The following is an 18,167-nucleotide window of genomic DNA, read 5'->3' on the forward strand; positions in this document are numbered from 1 at the left end:
GAGTTTTTTAATCCCACGAGCATTTAATTTTCAGTTGCTTAGTAATGTCTCAGCAGTGCTTTGCACGTACTGAAAAATAACAGATGCCTTTTAAACACTGGATGTGTGAACAGGATAGAGAGCTCCATGCAAAATGACTTATATCCCTGTAACTGCCAAACCTGACAAAAATGGAAGGCAATACGTAAAAAGGCCTGGGTGTGGAGTTGGCTAGGGATAAAATTTGGATCATGCATTAGACGTTCTCAAGCGACTATTAATATTTCCCTTCTCTCTTTTGTCTCTGCTCCCCCACCCAGTGAAACTGCTGGGTTCATTAACACTACAGCTTTTTGTATATATACATCTATATCCATTATTGTTTGAACACATAAATTTCTGCTCCAAGATTTCTATAAAATTCTTGTTAAAAATACCCCCTTCCCCAAAAATGATCAGAAAATACATAACCATTTTTCCACTGTGTTTTATTATTATGTGGCAACAAATCTGGGCAAACACAATAAATGATCAGAAAATACATAACCGTTTTTCCACTGTGTTTTATTATGTGGCAACAAATCTGGGCAAACACAATAAGTTATTCCTGTTTACAGTACTTTTTTGTTTCTTGGCCTTTTCAGGTGCTTTTCTATGCTGCAAGAAAGAAGACTCAGGTGCTCTGTGTCACCAGCATGGTAGTCCCTCATTTTGAGTTCAGCCTCAAAACTGATTTATTGAGATGGATATTCTTGCTTCTGCAATTAACAATCATTGGAACAAGGCGGAAGCCCTTTTAAGACAATCCGTTTTAGCCAGTTTTGAAAGTAACACAGTTCCATAGACAACAGGAAGTTTCTGCTCTTGCTTTAACTTAGCCAGCCGCAGAGTTTAAGGTGCAGATTTCCTGAGCATGGGCCCTCCCCGGATACTGGTGTCACTATCTATCCACCACCAGCCCCTTCCACTTCCGTTCTCTGTCAAAGTTGGGATGCAGACCCCCCTTTCCTCAGGCTCTGCTCAACTCTTTTCTGATATATCGATCTCTCACTTCACCCCTCCAATTTGTGTCTCCATCCCCCACCCAGTGTTCCTAAAGTACCGTGAGTGAACTGCAGAGAGAAATACTTAATCTTGGGGGGTTTACTATGCACAATTCAGTATACGAAGAAAAAAAAAAAAAAAGCAGTTAGAACCATGTAATAAAACCTTTCAGCCTGAAAATAATTTAAAAACCTGTGGCACTTTTAAAGTAGAATTACAGCTCTTTTCATTGACCTGTGAAGTGGCTCTTAAAAGAGCCTTTGGGTCTGTGTGGGCTGCCTCCGTGCCTTGCCAGAGAAGAGCTGCGGCAGGAGACTTAGGCGCGCTCTCCGCGGATGCGGCGGGCGAGCTGGATGTCCTTGGGCATGATGGTGACGCGCTTGGCGTGGATGGCACACAGGTTGGTGTCCTCGAAGAGCCCCACCAGGTAGGCCTCGCTGGCCTCCTGCAGCGCCATGACGGCCGAGCTCTGGAAGCGCAGGTCGGTCTTGAAGTCCTGCGCGATCTCGCGCACCAGGCGCTGGAAGGGCAGCTTGCGGATCAGCAGCTCCGTCGACTTCTGGTAGCGCCGGATCTCGCGCAGCGCCACCGTGCCGGGCCGGTAGCGGTGCGGCTTCTTCACGCCGCCCGTGGCCGGCGCGCTCTTGCGGGCCGCCTTGGTGGCCAGCTGCTTGCGGGGCGCCTTCCCGCCCGTCGACTTACGCGCCGTCTGCTTCGTGCGCGCCATCGCTCCGCAGACAAACACCCGAACGCGCTCTGCACCACCGACACTGCGGCCGCCCCGCCGCTGCCGCCCTATTTATAGCCACAGCTCCCTGCCCATTGGTCGCCGCGCGACACCGCCCGCCTGCCATTGGACCGTTCGCGAAGCCCGGGAACAGCGCGCGCCTCTCGCGCGGGGAGCCCGCCCCGCCCCTGCCCCGCCCCTGCCCCGCCCCTGCCCCGCCCCTGCCCCGCCGCCCCGGCCCGGCCCGACCTCCCCTTGCCCGCCCCGGCCCCGCCGCCCGCTCGTTGCCGGCGCTCTGTAACGCTTTAGCGCCGGCTCCCGCCGCCACCAACGGCCGTTTGGAAGGCAGAGGGGTGGCGGCAACCACCGGAGGCCAGTACCGCAACGAGGGCTCGCCGCCCACGCACGCCTCGCGCTCGGCCTCTTCCAAATCCGCTCCCCCTCTCGCCCGCCCCCGGCAGCGGGAGCGCTGGTAAAAGCTCCCGTCGGCAACCGCCTTCTCGCTCGTGACGGCTCGCCGTTTTTTCCCGCTCAGTAGCCGCCTTGGGTTCGGGGCCGCGGCAGAAGGGCCGAAGGCGCGGGTGGCAGCCGACCGTTCGCGCCAGCCCAACCTTTCCTGGCTGCTCCCCCGCCAGGGTTCCAGCCGCGCTTCTCTTGCGGCGAGCGCGCCCTGGGCCACGAGTAAGGGCCACGAGCGCCACCAATCGCCGCCCCCTCGAGAGCCGCGTCGGCTCCGCCCCCCGCCCGCGGGGAAGCGCCGCGCAGTCCTCACCCAGGTCCGACCGAGCCCGGCGGCCGCGCGGCTCCGGCTCTGCCCCACCGGCTCCCGCGCCCGGCGGCGGCGGCGGCGGCTGCGGCGGCAGCGGGATTGACGGGTCGCGGGGCGGCAGGGCGGTATACTGGGGGAGAAGGTGGCAGGCATCCATCGCAGAACACATCCATTCAAAAATTATATTTGGAAAGGGAGTCGGAAAGTTTCCATTGGCGATTGCACAAGATGGAAAATGCGTACCCTGGGCTGGCAATGCAAAGCAAAAATTCTTTATTCATCACATTAAATTTGTATAGGCAGATTTGATTGCAGTTCTGCTTGTACATCTACATCTAATAGGGCTCTATTCCCATAAGGATAGTATACTTCTTGCTGTTTGGACATCCTTTCTCCGTTTCCCTTTGCCAGACTTGAAAGTGACTTGTTTGGGGATTTCTCAAGGTCTTGCCCTCCACACACTGGTTTTAATCCCTTGACTTCAGGATTGCATTCAGTTTCAGGCTTTACCTTACATGTTGTGCCTGTGCATCTCTGGCTCCACCTTCCCAGCCTGACCTCATCCCAGCCTCATCCCAGCAGACTTGCCCAATGATCCAGGGCTGTGACTGTCCCCAGTCAGTGTGACCATCCCTCTCCCACTCACCATGTACAGGTGCTGCAGGGCTGTGTCCTTGTCCATGGTCCTTCCTACCCTGCTACCCCCTTGTATATCAGCTCACCCACCTTTGCAGGGCAGGCCTCTCCTGCAACTCCCCACAAACTTTGTCGAACATATTTTTTTCTCTTAGGAATGTGTTTAATGAAACTAAATTAGACTTAACAGAGAGTCTTCTCCTCTTTAAAATAGCCAGTATTTACACATCTGTCCTCATCTGGTGTATTAGTGATGATATCACGGATATGAGGATTGAAGTGAAAATTCAGCTGCTTCCAAGCAGTTCCTGAGACAGCAGTATGATCCTACACAGATCACTTTTTCCAGCTCAACTTGCTATCACTTTCCCAAATACCTGATACTGGGAAAATACCGGGGAAGTCTCCCCTTGAGTTGTATAAAGAGGACTGATAGGGGACCCTATCAATGTATGTGAGTACCTGAAGGGAGGGTGGCAAAAGGATGGAGCCAAGCTCTTCTCGGTGGTACCAAGCAGCAGGACAAGAGGCAGAAACTGATGCACAGAAAGTTCCTCCTGAATAGAAGGAAGAATTTCCTTACTGTGCTGGTAACCACATGCTGGAACAGATTGCCCAGAGAGGTTGTGGAGTCTTCTTATTGGAGATATTCAAGATCTGTCTAGATACAATTTTGTGCCATGTGCTCTACGATGGTCCTGTTTGAGTAGGGAGGTTGAACCAGACGACCTACTGTTGTCCCTTCCAATCTTTCCCAGTCTGACTCTGTGACATATTGCTGACACAGTTCAACAGTACTTCTGCTTCTATGAACATTGGCTTCAAAGTGTCATAGGTGTCAATAAGAGTGGCTGTCAGCCTGTTCTGACTGTTCTGTCTTTTCTCCCTCACCTTCTTCTGTCATTCTTCCTATCCACCTTACCCATATGAAGCTGCCTCCTGTTTGTTATTCCCTGCAGTTGCTACATACCCACAATCTCTCATCCTCACTCACCCTCACAGAGGACTGACTTCCTCACAGCACATGAGCAATTTCTGTCATTATTGAACATGTAGCATCTATGTCTTCCCTGCCACATTAAATGTCCAGATGCCTGATTTATGACATATAAGTGTGGGTTTGAGCTGTAGTAACTCAGCCAAGAATTGTGCTGGACATTACTAAGGTCAGCTTAGACAGACAGAAAAAGCTTAGGATGGGTATTCTAAAGCATCAAAGAAGATAGGCTACTTCTTTGTCCAGCTAAATAGAGAATAGTAACCCTTCTCACTGCCTTGTTTCAGTTGTCTGGGTGAGATGGACAAAGGAGAGAGCTAGTGGAAGAAGTGACATGGTGATGCATCATACCCTGAGGAGATAAACGCATCCAAGGGGACTGGTGAATCAAAGCTGAGCACTTGCCTGAAGTGTCTGTATGCCCAAGTGATAGTTGGCAGCATCCTATAGCGAAGTAGATGCTGGTGGTTGCCCCAACACTTTCATCTGCAGTGATCTTACCAAAAGGTGGGGCAGCAAAGGTGCTCATGAGCCAGATTAAGAGAAGGAATCATCAAAAATTACATGTCATAGTTACATCCTACTGGGTTTTTTTGATCTCATTCTGTGAATGAAATTTGCTTATTCTGTGAATACTGGCCTGCATGCAGAGAAGCTTCCAGAACAATCTAGAAGGCCTATAATGCTTTATTATTATTGTTTTTGTTATTGTTATTATTATTATTAAGGAGGGAGAAGGAAACAGTAGTTAGGGACTGTAGCAAACAAAGTGGCTCTTGGGAACAAAAAGCCCACTATGACTTCCTGGGTATCACCTGAAGGAGAAAACCACAAGCTCCCTCTGAAATGCTTAGGTCTTCCCAGCCTCAGAATGTCTGGGAAGGAGCCATGGATATCAGCTTTCCAGTGTCTCCGCTTTCTTCTCAGTGCTCACCTGCAATGCTCTGATGCTCATTTGTCATAGCCTCTGAAGAGATAGGGTACCTCAGATGCCTTCCACATTCTGAAGTATTGCAGTTAATTGCCCTTTTCCCATCCTTGTATAGTGTTGCTTTCCACCACCAATTGCAGGTCTTCTGAGTCAGGGTGCCAGGCAGCTGGGAAGTGACTTGGCCACTCAGTCTCTGCCTGTACCCCTTGCAGTTTATAGGAGATGGTACAGGACAGTTCAGTTCTGCAACAAGGGGTACCTTCCATAACTTTTTACTTCACCTAGACAAATCAGACCCACACCATTGTAGAAGCCAGACACAAGTCAAAACAAAAATTTTGTTCTCATCATCTTGAAATGCAAATGATATCTCAGGCATATGTTGCAGTCACCTTTATTCATGCTGTTTGTGGAGTGGATGGCCTAGGAAAGAAAGTGTCACCTCCTTCCCCATAGGAACCCTCAGTGGAAAGGAGTTGCTCCTTCCTAAAGCACAGAGCAAGTAACATCAATCCAGACATGCTGGACTGGGAGACCCCAGATAACATGGACAAAGTGTGCAGCAGCAAAGGAAATGTCATGTTCATGTGACTTTTTATTACACCACTAATATATACACACAAATTAATCCAGTACAGTAGCATTTTCATATATATTCTATTTACAGCACATTGAAACATTAAATACTAACCAAGAAATATAATAATTTGACAGACTGATTGTTTGATTAACTGATCTGAACTGATTTTTGGAGATATTCCTGAACTGAACTCAGAAGTTATTAAAAACTTTGTGGTCTGGAATGATCAAAGAACTATTTATTTCTTGCCTTGAACCAAAATAAAACTAAAAAAAGTCTGAGCATTTTTGCAAGAGAAAGGAAAGAAAGAAAGAGGAAGGAAAGGAAGGAAGGAAGAAAGAAAGAAAGAGAGAAAGAAAGAAAGAGAGAAAGAAAGAAAGAAAGAGAGAAAGAAAGAAAGAGAGAGATGTATTTATGGATTTCCTTGTAATACCTAAATTTACTGCCTACCATACCTCTTGTCATGGATTTCTTATTTTAAGAGATTACTTTTCTGTCTGGGGATTTGAAATTTCTATGAATACAAAAACCTTTTATCATGAGGAAAAGCCCTTTGCTGGACACTGAACAGTATGCAGTTACACGTCCTTCCCTATTGAGACATCAATTTTTTTTTTTACTCATGTAACAATGTGTATAGTTTAGAACATCATGATAAATCCATCATACATGAACAAAAGATATCTTTTAAATCATCCAAAGTCTACAATTACATTAAGGGCACATTTCAGTTGTCTAGAGTGACTCCGTGAATTTAGTTATGTTTTTTATGTACCCGGAGCACCCATAAACCAGAACGAATTTCACTGCAGAACACATATGAAGCATGACAGATCAGGAAGGCTTCAGGAAGGCCTTAAGAAAATGCTGAAGTTATTATACAGCCTTAGGCAGCCCAAGGTGAAAAACTTGTTAATGGGGCCTTGCAGCTATAGGCTTGATGCACGACTTTGATCACTCTGTCTGAAGTGTGCACGTATGTGCTGCAGTCCTACTTCCTCAGCTGCATCTGTGAGACAGATGTCTCCATATATCCTCCAGAGCAACAGTCACAGTTCACGAAGTGAAATTAATCCCAAGACTGGAGTGTTGCAATTGATGGCTATAAACTGTTCAGAAGGGTCAGGAAAGAAGGAAGGTGGGTGCAGATTGTCCTTTATGAAAAAAAAATGGGCTGATAGCAAGAACTGTCTTAGAAAAACAATGATAAGCAGTTGAGTGCTTCTTGGTAAAAAAAATTAGAGGCCAAACCAACAAAGGAAACCTCATGGTTGGTACTTACTACAAGCCACCCAATGAAGGGGAGGAGGATGTTGATGAAGGTTTCTTACTTCAGCTACAGGCTGTATAATACTCACAGGCTCTGATCCTGCTGGACAACAACGTCTATCAACCTGGCATCTGTTGGAAAAGTGGCACTGCAACTTGTAAGCCATCCAGAAGGCTCCTGAAACATGTTGCAGATAATTTTTTAATCCAGTTGAAAGACAGTCCAACTAGAGGAGAAGCACTACTTCTGTTACAGTACAACATATGTTGCTTGACAACACAAATTAACTAATTGAAGAGGTCAAGAATGATGGTAACCTGGGCTGCTACCTAAGCCCAAACCCGTCACAAACTTGAGGGGTGTGGACCAGGCAAAGTGAAAGGACAAGACCTTTAATTTAGTAGAGTAAACTCTCAGTTCTTTAAGAAAATAGGGGATGGGACCCCTGGGAAACTATCCTCAGGGATAAAGGAGCAGGACAGACCTGGAAGCCATTTAAGGACATTTGTCTTAGAGAACAGGTGTACTTGATTCCCACATATAAGAAAGCAGGCTAGGAATGTAGGAAACCAATATGGCTGGATGAGGACCTTCTGGTTGAACTGAGGTGCAAGAAATAAATGTGGAGACGGTAGAAGCAGGGTCACATATCCAGGGAATAATGCAGGAATGCTGTCCAGGTGTGTAGGGATGGAATCAGAAAAGCTAAAGTACATCTGGTACTGAATGTGGCAAGGGATGTGAAGAACAATGTTTTCTGTAGGTACACTGAAAAGGAAGACTAAAGAAAATGTGCCCACTAATAAGTTAGAAAGGAGATTTAGTGACTACTGACATGGAGAAGACTGAAGTATTCAACAAGTTTTTGCCTCAGTTTTCACTGCCAGTCTCTCCTTCCCATCTCTCATGTCCCTGAACTCAAGACATAGACTGGGGGAACAAAGTCCCTGCTATTGTAGGAAAAGTTCAGGTTCAAAACCATTTGAGACCTTATGGAATTCATCCCAGTGTTCTCAGGGAATTGGCAGATATAGTTGCAGTGTAGTTACTGTTTTATCTCTTCATCAATAATATTGATGGCAGGATGGAGTGCACCTCCAGCAAGTATGTGGATGACACCATGTTCAGCAGTGCAATTGATTCACTGGAGGGAAGGGATGCCATCCAGAGGGACCTTGACAGGCTTGAGGAGTGGGCCAACTGGAACCTCATGAAGTGAAACAAGGTCAAGTGCAAGGCCCTGCAACTCGGTTAGGGCCATTCCAAATATAATTACAGACTGCAGGATGAACTGATTTCAAGCAGCCCTGCATTGAAAGACTTAGAGATACAGGTGGATAAAAAATGGACACACGGCAGCAATGTGCAGCCCAGAAAACCAGTTGTATCCTGGGCTGCATAAAAAGAGCATGGCTAGCAGGTTGAGGGAGGTGATTCTCTTCATTCACTCCACTGACACTTCACCTGGAGCACTCCATCCAGCTCTGGGATCCTCAAAACATGAAAGAATTAGAGGAGGTCTAGATGAGGCCCATGAAAATGGTCAGGGGGCTAGAACATCTCTCCAATAAAGAAAGGCTGGGAGAGCTGTAGTTGCTCGACCCAGAGAAAAGAAGGCTCTGTGGAGACTTCACTGTGGCCTTTCAACATATGAAGGGTGCTTATAAGAAAGACAGAGAAAGACTTTTCACCAGGGCCTGTGGTGACAGAGCATGAGGCAAGATTTTATAATGAAAGAAGGTAGATTTAGATAAATTGTAAGGAAGAAATTTTTCATTATGGAAGTGGTGAGATGCACTGAAACAGGTTGCCCAAAGAAGTTGTTGATGCCTTCAGCGGAAGATTTCAAAGCCAGGTTGGGTCTTTGAGCAACCTGGTCTAGTGAAAGATGCCGCAACCCATGACAACAAAGTTGGTCTAGATAATCTTTGAAGGACTCTTCCAACACAAATCATTCTATGATTCCATAGGGCATAGAATGGGCCATAAGTCACATGGGCTCATAAAGAGGACCTTCTTGAAAGCATTTATCCATACCAGAATTGGAGAAAAATGTATCTCTGAATTCCTGACTGAACTTTGGGAAAGTTTCATAGAATCATACAACCAGAGAATTCGCTGAGTTGGAAGGAACTCATCAGGATCATCAAATCCAACTCCTGGCCCTGTGCAGGAAACCCCAAGAATCACACCATATGCCTGACAGCACTGTCCAAGCACTTTATGAACTCTGTCAGATTTGGTGATGTGACCATTTCCCTGAGGAACCTGTTCCAGTGTTCAAGCATCCTCTGGGGAAAAAGATTTCCTGACATCTAACCCTCCTCTGACTCAGCTTCATGTGGTTTCCTTGAGTCCTATCACTGGTCATGAGAGTGAAGAGATCAGTACTTGACCTTCTGCTTCCCCTCATAAGGATGTTGAAGACCACAATGAGGTCTTCCCTCAGTCTCCTCTTCTCCAGATTGAACAGACCAAATGATCTCAGCCTCTACTCATAAGTCTTTCCCTCCAGACCCTTCACCATCCTCATGGCCTACCTTAGGATGCTCTCTAATAACTTAAAGTCTTTCTTATATTGTGGTGCCCAAAACTGCACACAATGCTCAAGGTGAGGCCACACCAGTGCAGAGCAGAGTGGGACAATCCCCTCCCTTGACTGGCTGGTGACGCTTTGCTGATGTCCCCCAGGACATGGTTGGCCCTCCTGGCTGCCAGGGCACTCACTGGTGACTCAGATTCAACTTGCCATCAACCAGTACCCCTAGGTCTTTTTCTGCACCGCTGCTCTCCAGTCTCTTGCTCCTCAGTCTATACACACAACCAGGGTTGCTCCACCCCAGAGGCAAAATCCAACACTTGCCCTTGTTAAACCTCATATGGCAGGGGATTGCTCATCTCATTTTTTGAGGTCTCTGCAGAGCCTTTCTGCCCTTTAAGGAGTCAACAGCTCCTCCCAATTTAGTGTTGTTGGCAAACTTAATATTCCTTGGAGTCCTGTGTCCAAATCATTAATGAAGATGTTGAAGAGAACCGGGCCAAGGATGGAGCCCTGCAGAACCCCACTAGTGACAGGTCACCAGCCTGATGATATTCCCTTCAATATAACCCTTTGTGCCCAACCTGTGTGCCAGTTGCTCACCCATTACATAGCACAGTTATCCAGCTGTGTGCTGCGTGTTTCATCCAGAAGGATACTGTGTGGGACGGTACCAAAAGCTTTGCTAAAGTCCAAAAGGATTACATCTACTGGCTTTCCTAGATCAACTAGGTGGGTTACCCTGTTGTAGAAGAAAATCAGGTTTGACAAGACTTTCTCCTCATGAAGCTGTGCTGGCTGTGACCAATGACTGCACTGTCCTCCAGGTGATTTTTAATACTTCCCAGAATAATCTTTTCCATGATTGTACCAAGCACCGACATGAGATTGACAGCCTGTAGTTTCTGGAGTCCTCCTTCCTACCCTTTTTGAAAACTGGGACAACATTCACCAGCTTCCCAGGTCCCAGCTGGATTCCCAAGAGTGCTAAAAAATCATTGAGAGAGGTTTTGCAATGGCGTCATCTGGCTCTTCGAGGATTCTGGGATGAACCCCATCAGGTCCCATAGATTTTTGTAGGGATCCAGCTGGATCAGCAGATCCTGCACAGTTTCAGGGTCAACTGGGAGTTGGTCATTCTCACAGTCATGGTCCTCCAGCTCAGGGCACTGAGACCCTCCTGGTTCATCATCCGTGTTGAAGGCAGAGGCAAAGAAAGCATTAAACACCTCTGCCTTGTTCCTGTTTGTGAGGTGACAATCCTCATCCTCTAATGGGTCAATGATATTTCTATACTGTCTATTGCCATTAATGTATTTGAAAAAACTCTTTACTGTCCCCCACATTTCTGGCCAGCTTCAACTCCAGTTGAGCTTTGGCCACATGAATTTTCTCCCTACAGCAGCAGGCAGCATCTCTATTCTTCCCATGTCAGCTGACCTTGCTTCCACTGGGCATATACCTTCCTTTTTCACCTTATTTCCCTGTTCAGTCAAGCCAGTCTTCTGCCTTGTCTGCTTGACTTCTGTTTATGGATTTTCTGCTCCTGTGCCCTTAGGAGACAGGGTTTAGAGAGTGACCAGCACTGATGGGCTCCAGCACCTGCAAGAACATTTTCCATGAGGATTTTACTTACTAATCCATGAGGATTTTACTTTACTTAATTCCCTGAGCAGCCTGAAGTCTGCTCTCCTAATGTCCTGAGTTCAGGTTTTGCTGGCTCTCTTTCTCCTGCCAACAGAGCTCCTGTTGACTTCCCTGTGAGTTGAGTCCACTCTGTACATCATGCCCTCTGTTCCCCTTAGAAGGGAGTCTCCCATTACAACTACCCTTCCTTTCCTCTCAGTGGAGGTGGTTGTGATGCAGGGTACAGATGGTGTTGCTTTAGGAGGCCCCTCTGCCCCAGAAGAACCTTTGCCTGCCTCATCAGTTGTCTGGCCCTCTAGTTCCAGGGACTCATACCTGCTGTATAAGGTACCAGTCTTACCTGTTAAGTTTTTAGGAGGAGGAGAAAGAAGCTTCCTCCTGGTACATCACTTCTAAATATCCCAGTTCACTGTATTTAATAAATATTCTGTTACTGGAAGGATCAAGGAAATCATTACCTGTGCTCCTGATTCTTCAACCAATTGCCCCAAGGCAAATTGGTATTTAATAAAAGTTCTGTTTGCCTTTTTTTTATTTTTAATTAAAATAGGAGACAGAAGTAATTCTGGTTTTACTGAGTACATCATTGTACAAAACTTCATATAAGAAAAAAAATGGTTAGGATCTTTTTTCTTGACAATAATATTTGAAGTAATGAACTTTTTTTTTTTTTTTTAAATTCTCCACTAAATTTAAAGAATTAAACTTATTTCTCCTTCCCCTTCTCCACCTGGAAACATTTGCAAAATCTCTGCATTTCCTTCTTTGCTGAGCCTAAAACTAACTGTCTATGGTTGTGAAAAGAAAAAGTAATTACAAAGTTCGTGCAGATGGTCAAAATTTGGGAGGACCAGGAAAAGGAACTTTTAGGAAAGCATATAGACTGCTCCAGGACTGTGCTACTACATCAGTGTTTGGAAGAAAGAAAAAGACCTAGACTAAACCCAGGAAAATGTATTTGCAAAGGATCAAAAAGAATTTAAAGGTAAAGCTACCAGTGGAGTGACTCTGTCAGTAGAATTAAATAAGATACAGAATTTGAAGGAAATATGTATGCTACAGAACTATCACCCAGAAATTTCTCCCTGGTGGTGTGTGTTCTTCCCAATAGATTCACTTCTGTGACAAGGTACTTCACAGCCCAAAATTCACAGTGGGTTCAGCAGATGAAACTACTGTGAAATACAGCATCAGAACAAATAAAAATCCACATGACCACCTGTTTTTATACTCTCTCATATGATGTTATTCTGCTGTTTGCCTTCTCCAGAAAAAAGGCCTCTGAAATGCCACCACATCTCTTGGAAGTCTCTCACACTTTAGATGCATCCCAGTCATGATAATCCAGTACGCCTGACAAGTTCTGAAAGCTGAACTCCAAATCATCAGAACTTCACAAGACAGTGTATGATATTACACTATCAAAAGATAAAGTGAAAGAAGCCAAATTACTGCATTTATAATCATGAGACAAGAACAAGGGTCTCCTATTCTTTCTGACAGTAGACTACAGATGTTCAAACATGACACTTCTCTATCCAAGTCGTCCCAAGAAAAAAATCGTCTGAATATGTATTCAATTTATCCCACATCATAAAACTCATGCATTGGAAAAAGTCATGCCCTTGCTTCTCTCAGCAGTTTTGAGGACAAAATTGTTTGATTAAGCCACTAGATTTATATTATTTTATTAAAGGAAACCCTGCAGTTTTACTTCTGTTTTTCATAATTTTGTTTTTCTTTTTGTGAAATTACTTTTTCTGAATGACAAAATTCCTGAACTATAGTGTAAAAGTAGGCACACAAATAAATCATCTTAAAATAAGAGCATAGAAATGAATATGTTTATCTACTGTTCTTCACCAAAAGAAGCATTCTGTAGGAAAAAAAATGGGGGTATGGTTAATTAAAATATTAGTACAAGGATTCCAAAAACGAGGGATGCAGAGAAAGAACTTCTATATGTCATGGGATTTTGAATGCACCTGATGATTTAAGAGAACTGTTTTTCACATCACCATTTCTAGTGAAAAACATCTTTCCTTTAGTTTTCATCAGCTCCTACTAGAGCTCAGTAGGAAATTATGACCAAAGGTTTCATTATTTTTAGGAGATGAAGCTGTGTTATGGAAAACAACTCATAACCCAGATGCAGAGCTGAGTGACTACCTTGTGTTACTTGCTTCTTTTTAAAGCTCATTTACGCTAAGACGAGGTCTCGAGATTACCCCCATTTTGAGCCTCCTTGATGAAAAACCGTCTCAGGAACACGTATCCGCTGTCACTGTGACAGTGTTGTCAGAAGCAAAGTTTTAATTCAAAAGGAGAAATAAAAATCTCATCGTCCAGCTCTGCACGCAATCCCCAAACTCGCGGATTATTGCCTTGCCTGAAACTCGTTTCAACTCTCGGCTAAAAGAAACATCGCAAGACAAAACTATTTTCTCTCCCCAGCAAGAACGGTAACAAACGGGGTGCCGCGCTCGGGTTTTTTTAAGGAAAAATACACTTTTTTTGGAAGGAAGAAACACAAGCCGAGCGGCAGGAGCGGGCGGGGGGCGGGGCGGGCTCGCGAGCGCACCAATCAGCGTCCGCCGCGCTGCTATAAAAGGCGGCACAGCCGGGGCCGGGGCAGCCGCGTCCGCGCAGCATCGCCATGTCCGACGGCGCGCCCGCCCCGGCCGCTGAGGCAGCGCCCGCCGCGCCGGCCCCCGCCGCCAAGGCCGCCGCCAAGAAGCCGAAGAAAGCGGCGGGCGCTTCCAAAACCCGCAAGCCCGCGGGGCCCAGCGTCACCGAGCTCATCACCAAGGCCGTGTCCGCCTCCAAGGAGCGCAAGGGGCTCTCCCTCGCCGCGCTCAAGAAGGCGCTGGCCGCCGGCGGCTACGATGTGGAGAAGAACAACAGCCGCATCAAGCTGGGGCTCAAGAGCCTCGTCAGCAAAGGCACCCTGGTGCAGACCAAGGGCACTGGCGCCTCCGGCTCTTTCCGCCTCAGCAAGAAACCTGGAGAAGTGAAGGAAAAGGTTCCTAAGAAGAAAACAGCCGCAGCCAAGCCTAAGAAGCCGGCGGCTAAGAAGCCGGCCAGCGCCGCCAAGAAGCCCAAGAAGGCGGTAACAGCGAAGAAGAGCCCCAAGAAAGCCAAGAAACCGGCGGCCAAGAAAGCAGCCAAGAGCCCCAAAAAGGCGACAAAGGTTGCCAAGACCAAAAAAGTGGTGGCAGCAGCGAAGAGTCCAGCGAAGGCAAAGGCGGTGAAGGCGAAAGCAGCAAAGCCGAAGGCTGCCAAGCCGAAAGCAGCGAAGGCGAAGAAGGCAGCCCCCAAGAAGAAATAAGCCCCCTGTGGACAAGTCACCGCACCTAAACCCAACGGCTCTTTTAAGAGCCACCCAAAGTTTCTCGAAAGGAGCTGAAATAAGATTTGTCTTAAAATTCAGTTTTGGTATGGTGTGTCCCGCGTGAAACCTCATACAACATGTGCCATAACTGAAAAACCTGGCCAATGCCCCTGGTTGCTGTGCTAATCGCTACCTTCCTACGAAACTGACAGGTCGTTCAATCCTGTGGATTGTGAATTGGTTTCAGGGCGGCTTCAGTACTCAGCTACTTAATGGTGTACCCTGTCTGTATGATCGGTGCTTTAACATTTCTTTTTCAGTGTGTGAGGCTGCGCTAGGGGGAGGATGGAGATATTTTGTAGTGAAAGGAAAAGAACGAAAGAAAAAGTCATTTATGTAACATGCTTTAAGAAGTACCATGAGCATTACCTAAATAATTTTTTAAGACCGCTTAAAAGCAATTTAGCTCTTTTTTTGAGTTTGTAGGTGGCTCTGAAAAGAGCCTTTGGGTTTCTGTTGCTTAAGTCTTCCTGGGCGTTGTTCTTCGGCGTTTACTTGGCTTTGGCCTTGTGGCTGTCGGTCTTCTTGGGCAGCAGCACGGCCTGGATGTTGGGCAGCACGCCGCCCTGCGCGATCGTCACCTTGCCCAGCAGCTTGTTGAGCTCCTCGTCGTTGCGGATGGCGAGCTGCAGGTGGCGGGGGATGATGCGCGTCTTCTTGTTGTCGCGGGCCGCGTTGCCCGCCAGCTCCAGGATCTCGGCCGTCAGGTACTCCAGCACGGCCGCCAGGTACACGGGCGCGCCGGCGCCCACCCGCTCGGCGTAGTTGCCCTTGCGCAGCAGGCGGTGCACGCGGCCCACGGGGAACTGCAGCCCGGCCCGCGACGAGCGCGACTTGGCCTTGGCCCGCGCCTTCCCGCCCTGCTTCCCGCGCCCGGACATCGCAGCGATTCAGCACTCGGCGCTCGCAGCACACCCGCAGCAGCCTCGATGAGCCCCGGCCCGGCCCGCCCGCCGCCTTATATACAACCCGGGCGGAGCGGCAGCGCCTGCTCCGATTGGCTGCCAGACGGGAATCGCGCCGCAGCCAATGGGAACGCGAATTCAGAAGGCTCCAATGGCAAAGCTGGGCGCGGGGTGACGACGCCAAGCCGAGCCAATCGCGCCGCGCCGCTGCGAACAGCGCCGCTATAAAAGCGGCTCCCGCGGCCGCCGCGCCACCGTCGGTTCCCGGTTGTGTTTCGTTGTGTGTTGCGGCAGTCGCGAGTTCGCAGCCATGCCCGAGCCGGCCAAGTCCGCGCCCGCGCCTAAGAAAGGCTCCAAGAAGGCGGTGACCAAGACGCAGAAGAAGGGCGACAAGAAGCGCAAGAAGAGCCGCAAGGAGAGCTACTCCATCTACGTGTACAAGGTGCTGAAGCAGGTGCACCCCGACACGGGCATCTCGTCCAAGGCCATGGGCATCATGAACTCCTTCGTCAACGACATCTTCGAGCGCATCGCCGGCGAGGCGTCTCGCCTGGCGCACTACAACAAGCGCTCCACCATCACGTCGCGGGAGATCCAGACGGCCGTGCGGCTGCTGCTGCCCGGCGAGCTGGCCAAGCACGCCGTGTCCGAGGGCACCAAGGCTGTCACCAAGTACACCAGCTCCAAGTAAATACCTGCTTGAAATACTGTTTAACCCAAAGGCTCTTTTAAGAGCCACCCAAATTTTCAGTGAAAAGAGCTTTAATTTCTATTTTTTCGCAGTTTTACTTGAAGCATGTTATCTAATTTACTCAATTGTCAACGTTCAATTTTAATGATTTAAATAGTTCAGTGTTAACAGAAACTGTATCGAAAACCTATTAGTTTTCACGCTTGTATCTTGACTGTTTTCTCTGGCGCGGTTTGCCTGTTGTATGTGGGCTGCTTCAGTTGCCAGCTCTCTGTGGGGTACCCTAGGGGTGCCACCCACATCCTGCTTGCTGTTAATTTATGTTTTCTCCCCGAGTCTTTGCAACCCTGGTCAACCCTTCTTCCTATTCTCACACCATGCACATGTTTTCAAAGATACATACATGCCAATCGACGTTTCTTTTTTAAGGCCTACAGTTCGTTGGTCTTCCCAATCTGGGGAAACAAGGTCTTTTAAGTATATGTCTTAAATGATTAACTAAGCTGTTTGCTAGTATTTCGTTTCATTATTCTAAGGATCCCACTAATAGTTTAATGTCTTCAGAACAGAGTTGCATTCATTTAAAGTGATTTCTTGGCCCCTGCTGCCCCCATACGGGAGTTTTTGAAACTTCTGTCACTTCACGTTTTGCAGTGTCGGGCCCCTCAGAAATATACGAAAAACTGCAATTACTGATGTAAAAACTGTTTCCAAAGGACACTATACAAGTGGGACTTAAAAGATCTAGAAAGACATAGAGGTCCAAAAAGTTAAAACCGACAGAAAAGACAGGTGAGTAATCTGGAAATGGAAGAATTGGTGGCTCTCAAAAGAGCCACAGCCCTTCCCCAGCAGCCAGGCAGACCCAAAGGCTGTTTTAAGAGCCACTGAGTGCACAATGAAAAGACCTGTAGTGCTGCTTTGAAAGAACCAGGCGTATGTAATATTTTATAGACTTTAACGTTTGGTGTTTTGTTTTTGTTTTTAGTGTCTCATTTTACTGAGCATCCTGCTCATGGACAATTACCTTTTATGAACTATAAATGGCTCTAAATTTTCTTTGCAATTCGTCTGCAGTCCTTTGCAAATACTGGAGGGGTGTAAAAGGTGCTCTATGAACACTGGGTGGGGAAGGGAGACAACATCAAAGAGGAAATGTGAGGGTAATATATTCGTTGAAGAGTGGCAAGCAGAGGGCCTCAGACAGAATGGAGGAATTTACATCCCTTTGACTGGCTGACTCTACTAACCCTCGAGGGAGAAGAGATGGGCGTGATTAGGAAAAGAGACAAGGAACTCTGCACTTTTAACTCTTTTGCTACATCAAGAAAAAACTGCAGCAGGAAAATTACTTACAAGGATAGTTTAAAGAGCTGTCTTATGCATATACTTAAAAAAATCATGTAGTGCCTGTCGCACAAATTATCGTCTTCAAACTAAAATAAGGATATTTGATCGCTTGGACTTTTCACTTCTCTACATCTACAGTAATTCTATAGCGGTTTTAACCAGCAATACAGCTCTTTTCATTGAGCATATAGGGGCTCTTAAAAGAGCCTTTGGGTCTGTATGGGCTGCCTCCGTGCCCTGCCAGGGAAGGGCTGCGGCAGGAGGCTTAGGCACGCTCTCCGCGGATGCGGCGGGCGAGCTGGATGTCCTTGGGCATGATGGTGACGCGCTTGGCGTGGATGGCACACAGGTTGGTGTCCTCGAAGAGCCCCACCAGGTAGGCCTCGCTGGCCTCCTGCAGCGCCATGACGGCCGAGCTCTGGAAGCGCAGGTCGGTCTTGAAGTCCTGCGCGATCTCGCGCACCAGGCGCTGGAAGGGCAGCTTGCGGATCAGCAGCTCCGTCGACTTCTGGTAGCGCCGGATCTCGCGCAGCGCCACCGTGCCGGGCCGGTAGCGGTGCGGCTTCTTCACGCCGCCCGTGGCCGGCGCGCTCTTGCGGGCCGCCTTGGTGGCCAGCTGCTTGCGGGGCGCCTTCCCGCCCGTCGACTTACGCGCCGTCTGCTTCGTGCGCGCCATCGCTCCGCAGACAAACACCCGAACGCGCTCGGCAC

At 47.7% G+C, this 18,167-nt stretch overlaps 3 protein-coding genes across 3 annotated transcripts; 2 read left to right on the plus strand and 1 right to left on the minus strand.

Moving 5' to 3' along the window:
* The first annotated feature begins 13,775 nt into the window (after positions 1-13,775).
* LOC126645246 (histone H1.11L-like) lies at positions 13,776-14,447 on the plus strand. Its single transcript, XM_050325444.1, has one exon. The coding sequence runs from the start codon at positions 13,776-13,778 to the stop codon at positions 14,445-14,447; it is 672 nt and encodes a 223-aa protein (XP_050181401.1).
* Positions 14,448-14,908: 461 nt separating this feature from the next.
* LOC126645248 (histone H2A-IV) lies at positions 14,909-15,393 on the minus strand. The gene has a single exon (XM_050325447.1). The coding sequence runs from the start codon at positions 15,389-15,391 to the stop codon at positions 15,002-15,004; it is 390 nt and encodes a 129-aa protein (XP_050181404.1). The 5' UTR covers positions 15,392-15,393; the 3' UTR covers positions 14,909-15,001.
* A 295-nt stretch (positions 15,394-15,688) lies between these two features.
* Positions 15,689-16,106, plus strand: LOC126645250 (histone H2B 1/2/3/4/6). The gene has a single exon (XM_050325449.1). It carries the CDS (start codon positions 15,726-15,728, stop codon positions 16,104-16,106), a length of 381 nt encoding a protein of 126 aa, XP_050181406.1. The 5' UTR covers positions 15,689-15,725.
* Positions 16,107-18,167: the final 2,061 nt, after the last annotated feature.

The sequence above is a fragment of the Myiozetetes cayanensis genome, unplaced genomic scaffold, assembly GCF_022539395.1.
Source record: "Myiozetetes cayanensis isolate MyiCay16 unplaced genomic scaffold, myiCay2020 scf3, whole genome shotgun sequence".
NCBI lineage: Eukaryota > Metazoa > Chordata > Aves > Passeriformes > Tyrannidae > Myiozetetes > Myiozetetes cayanensis.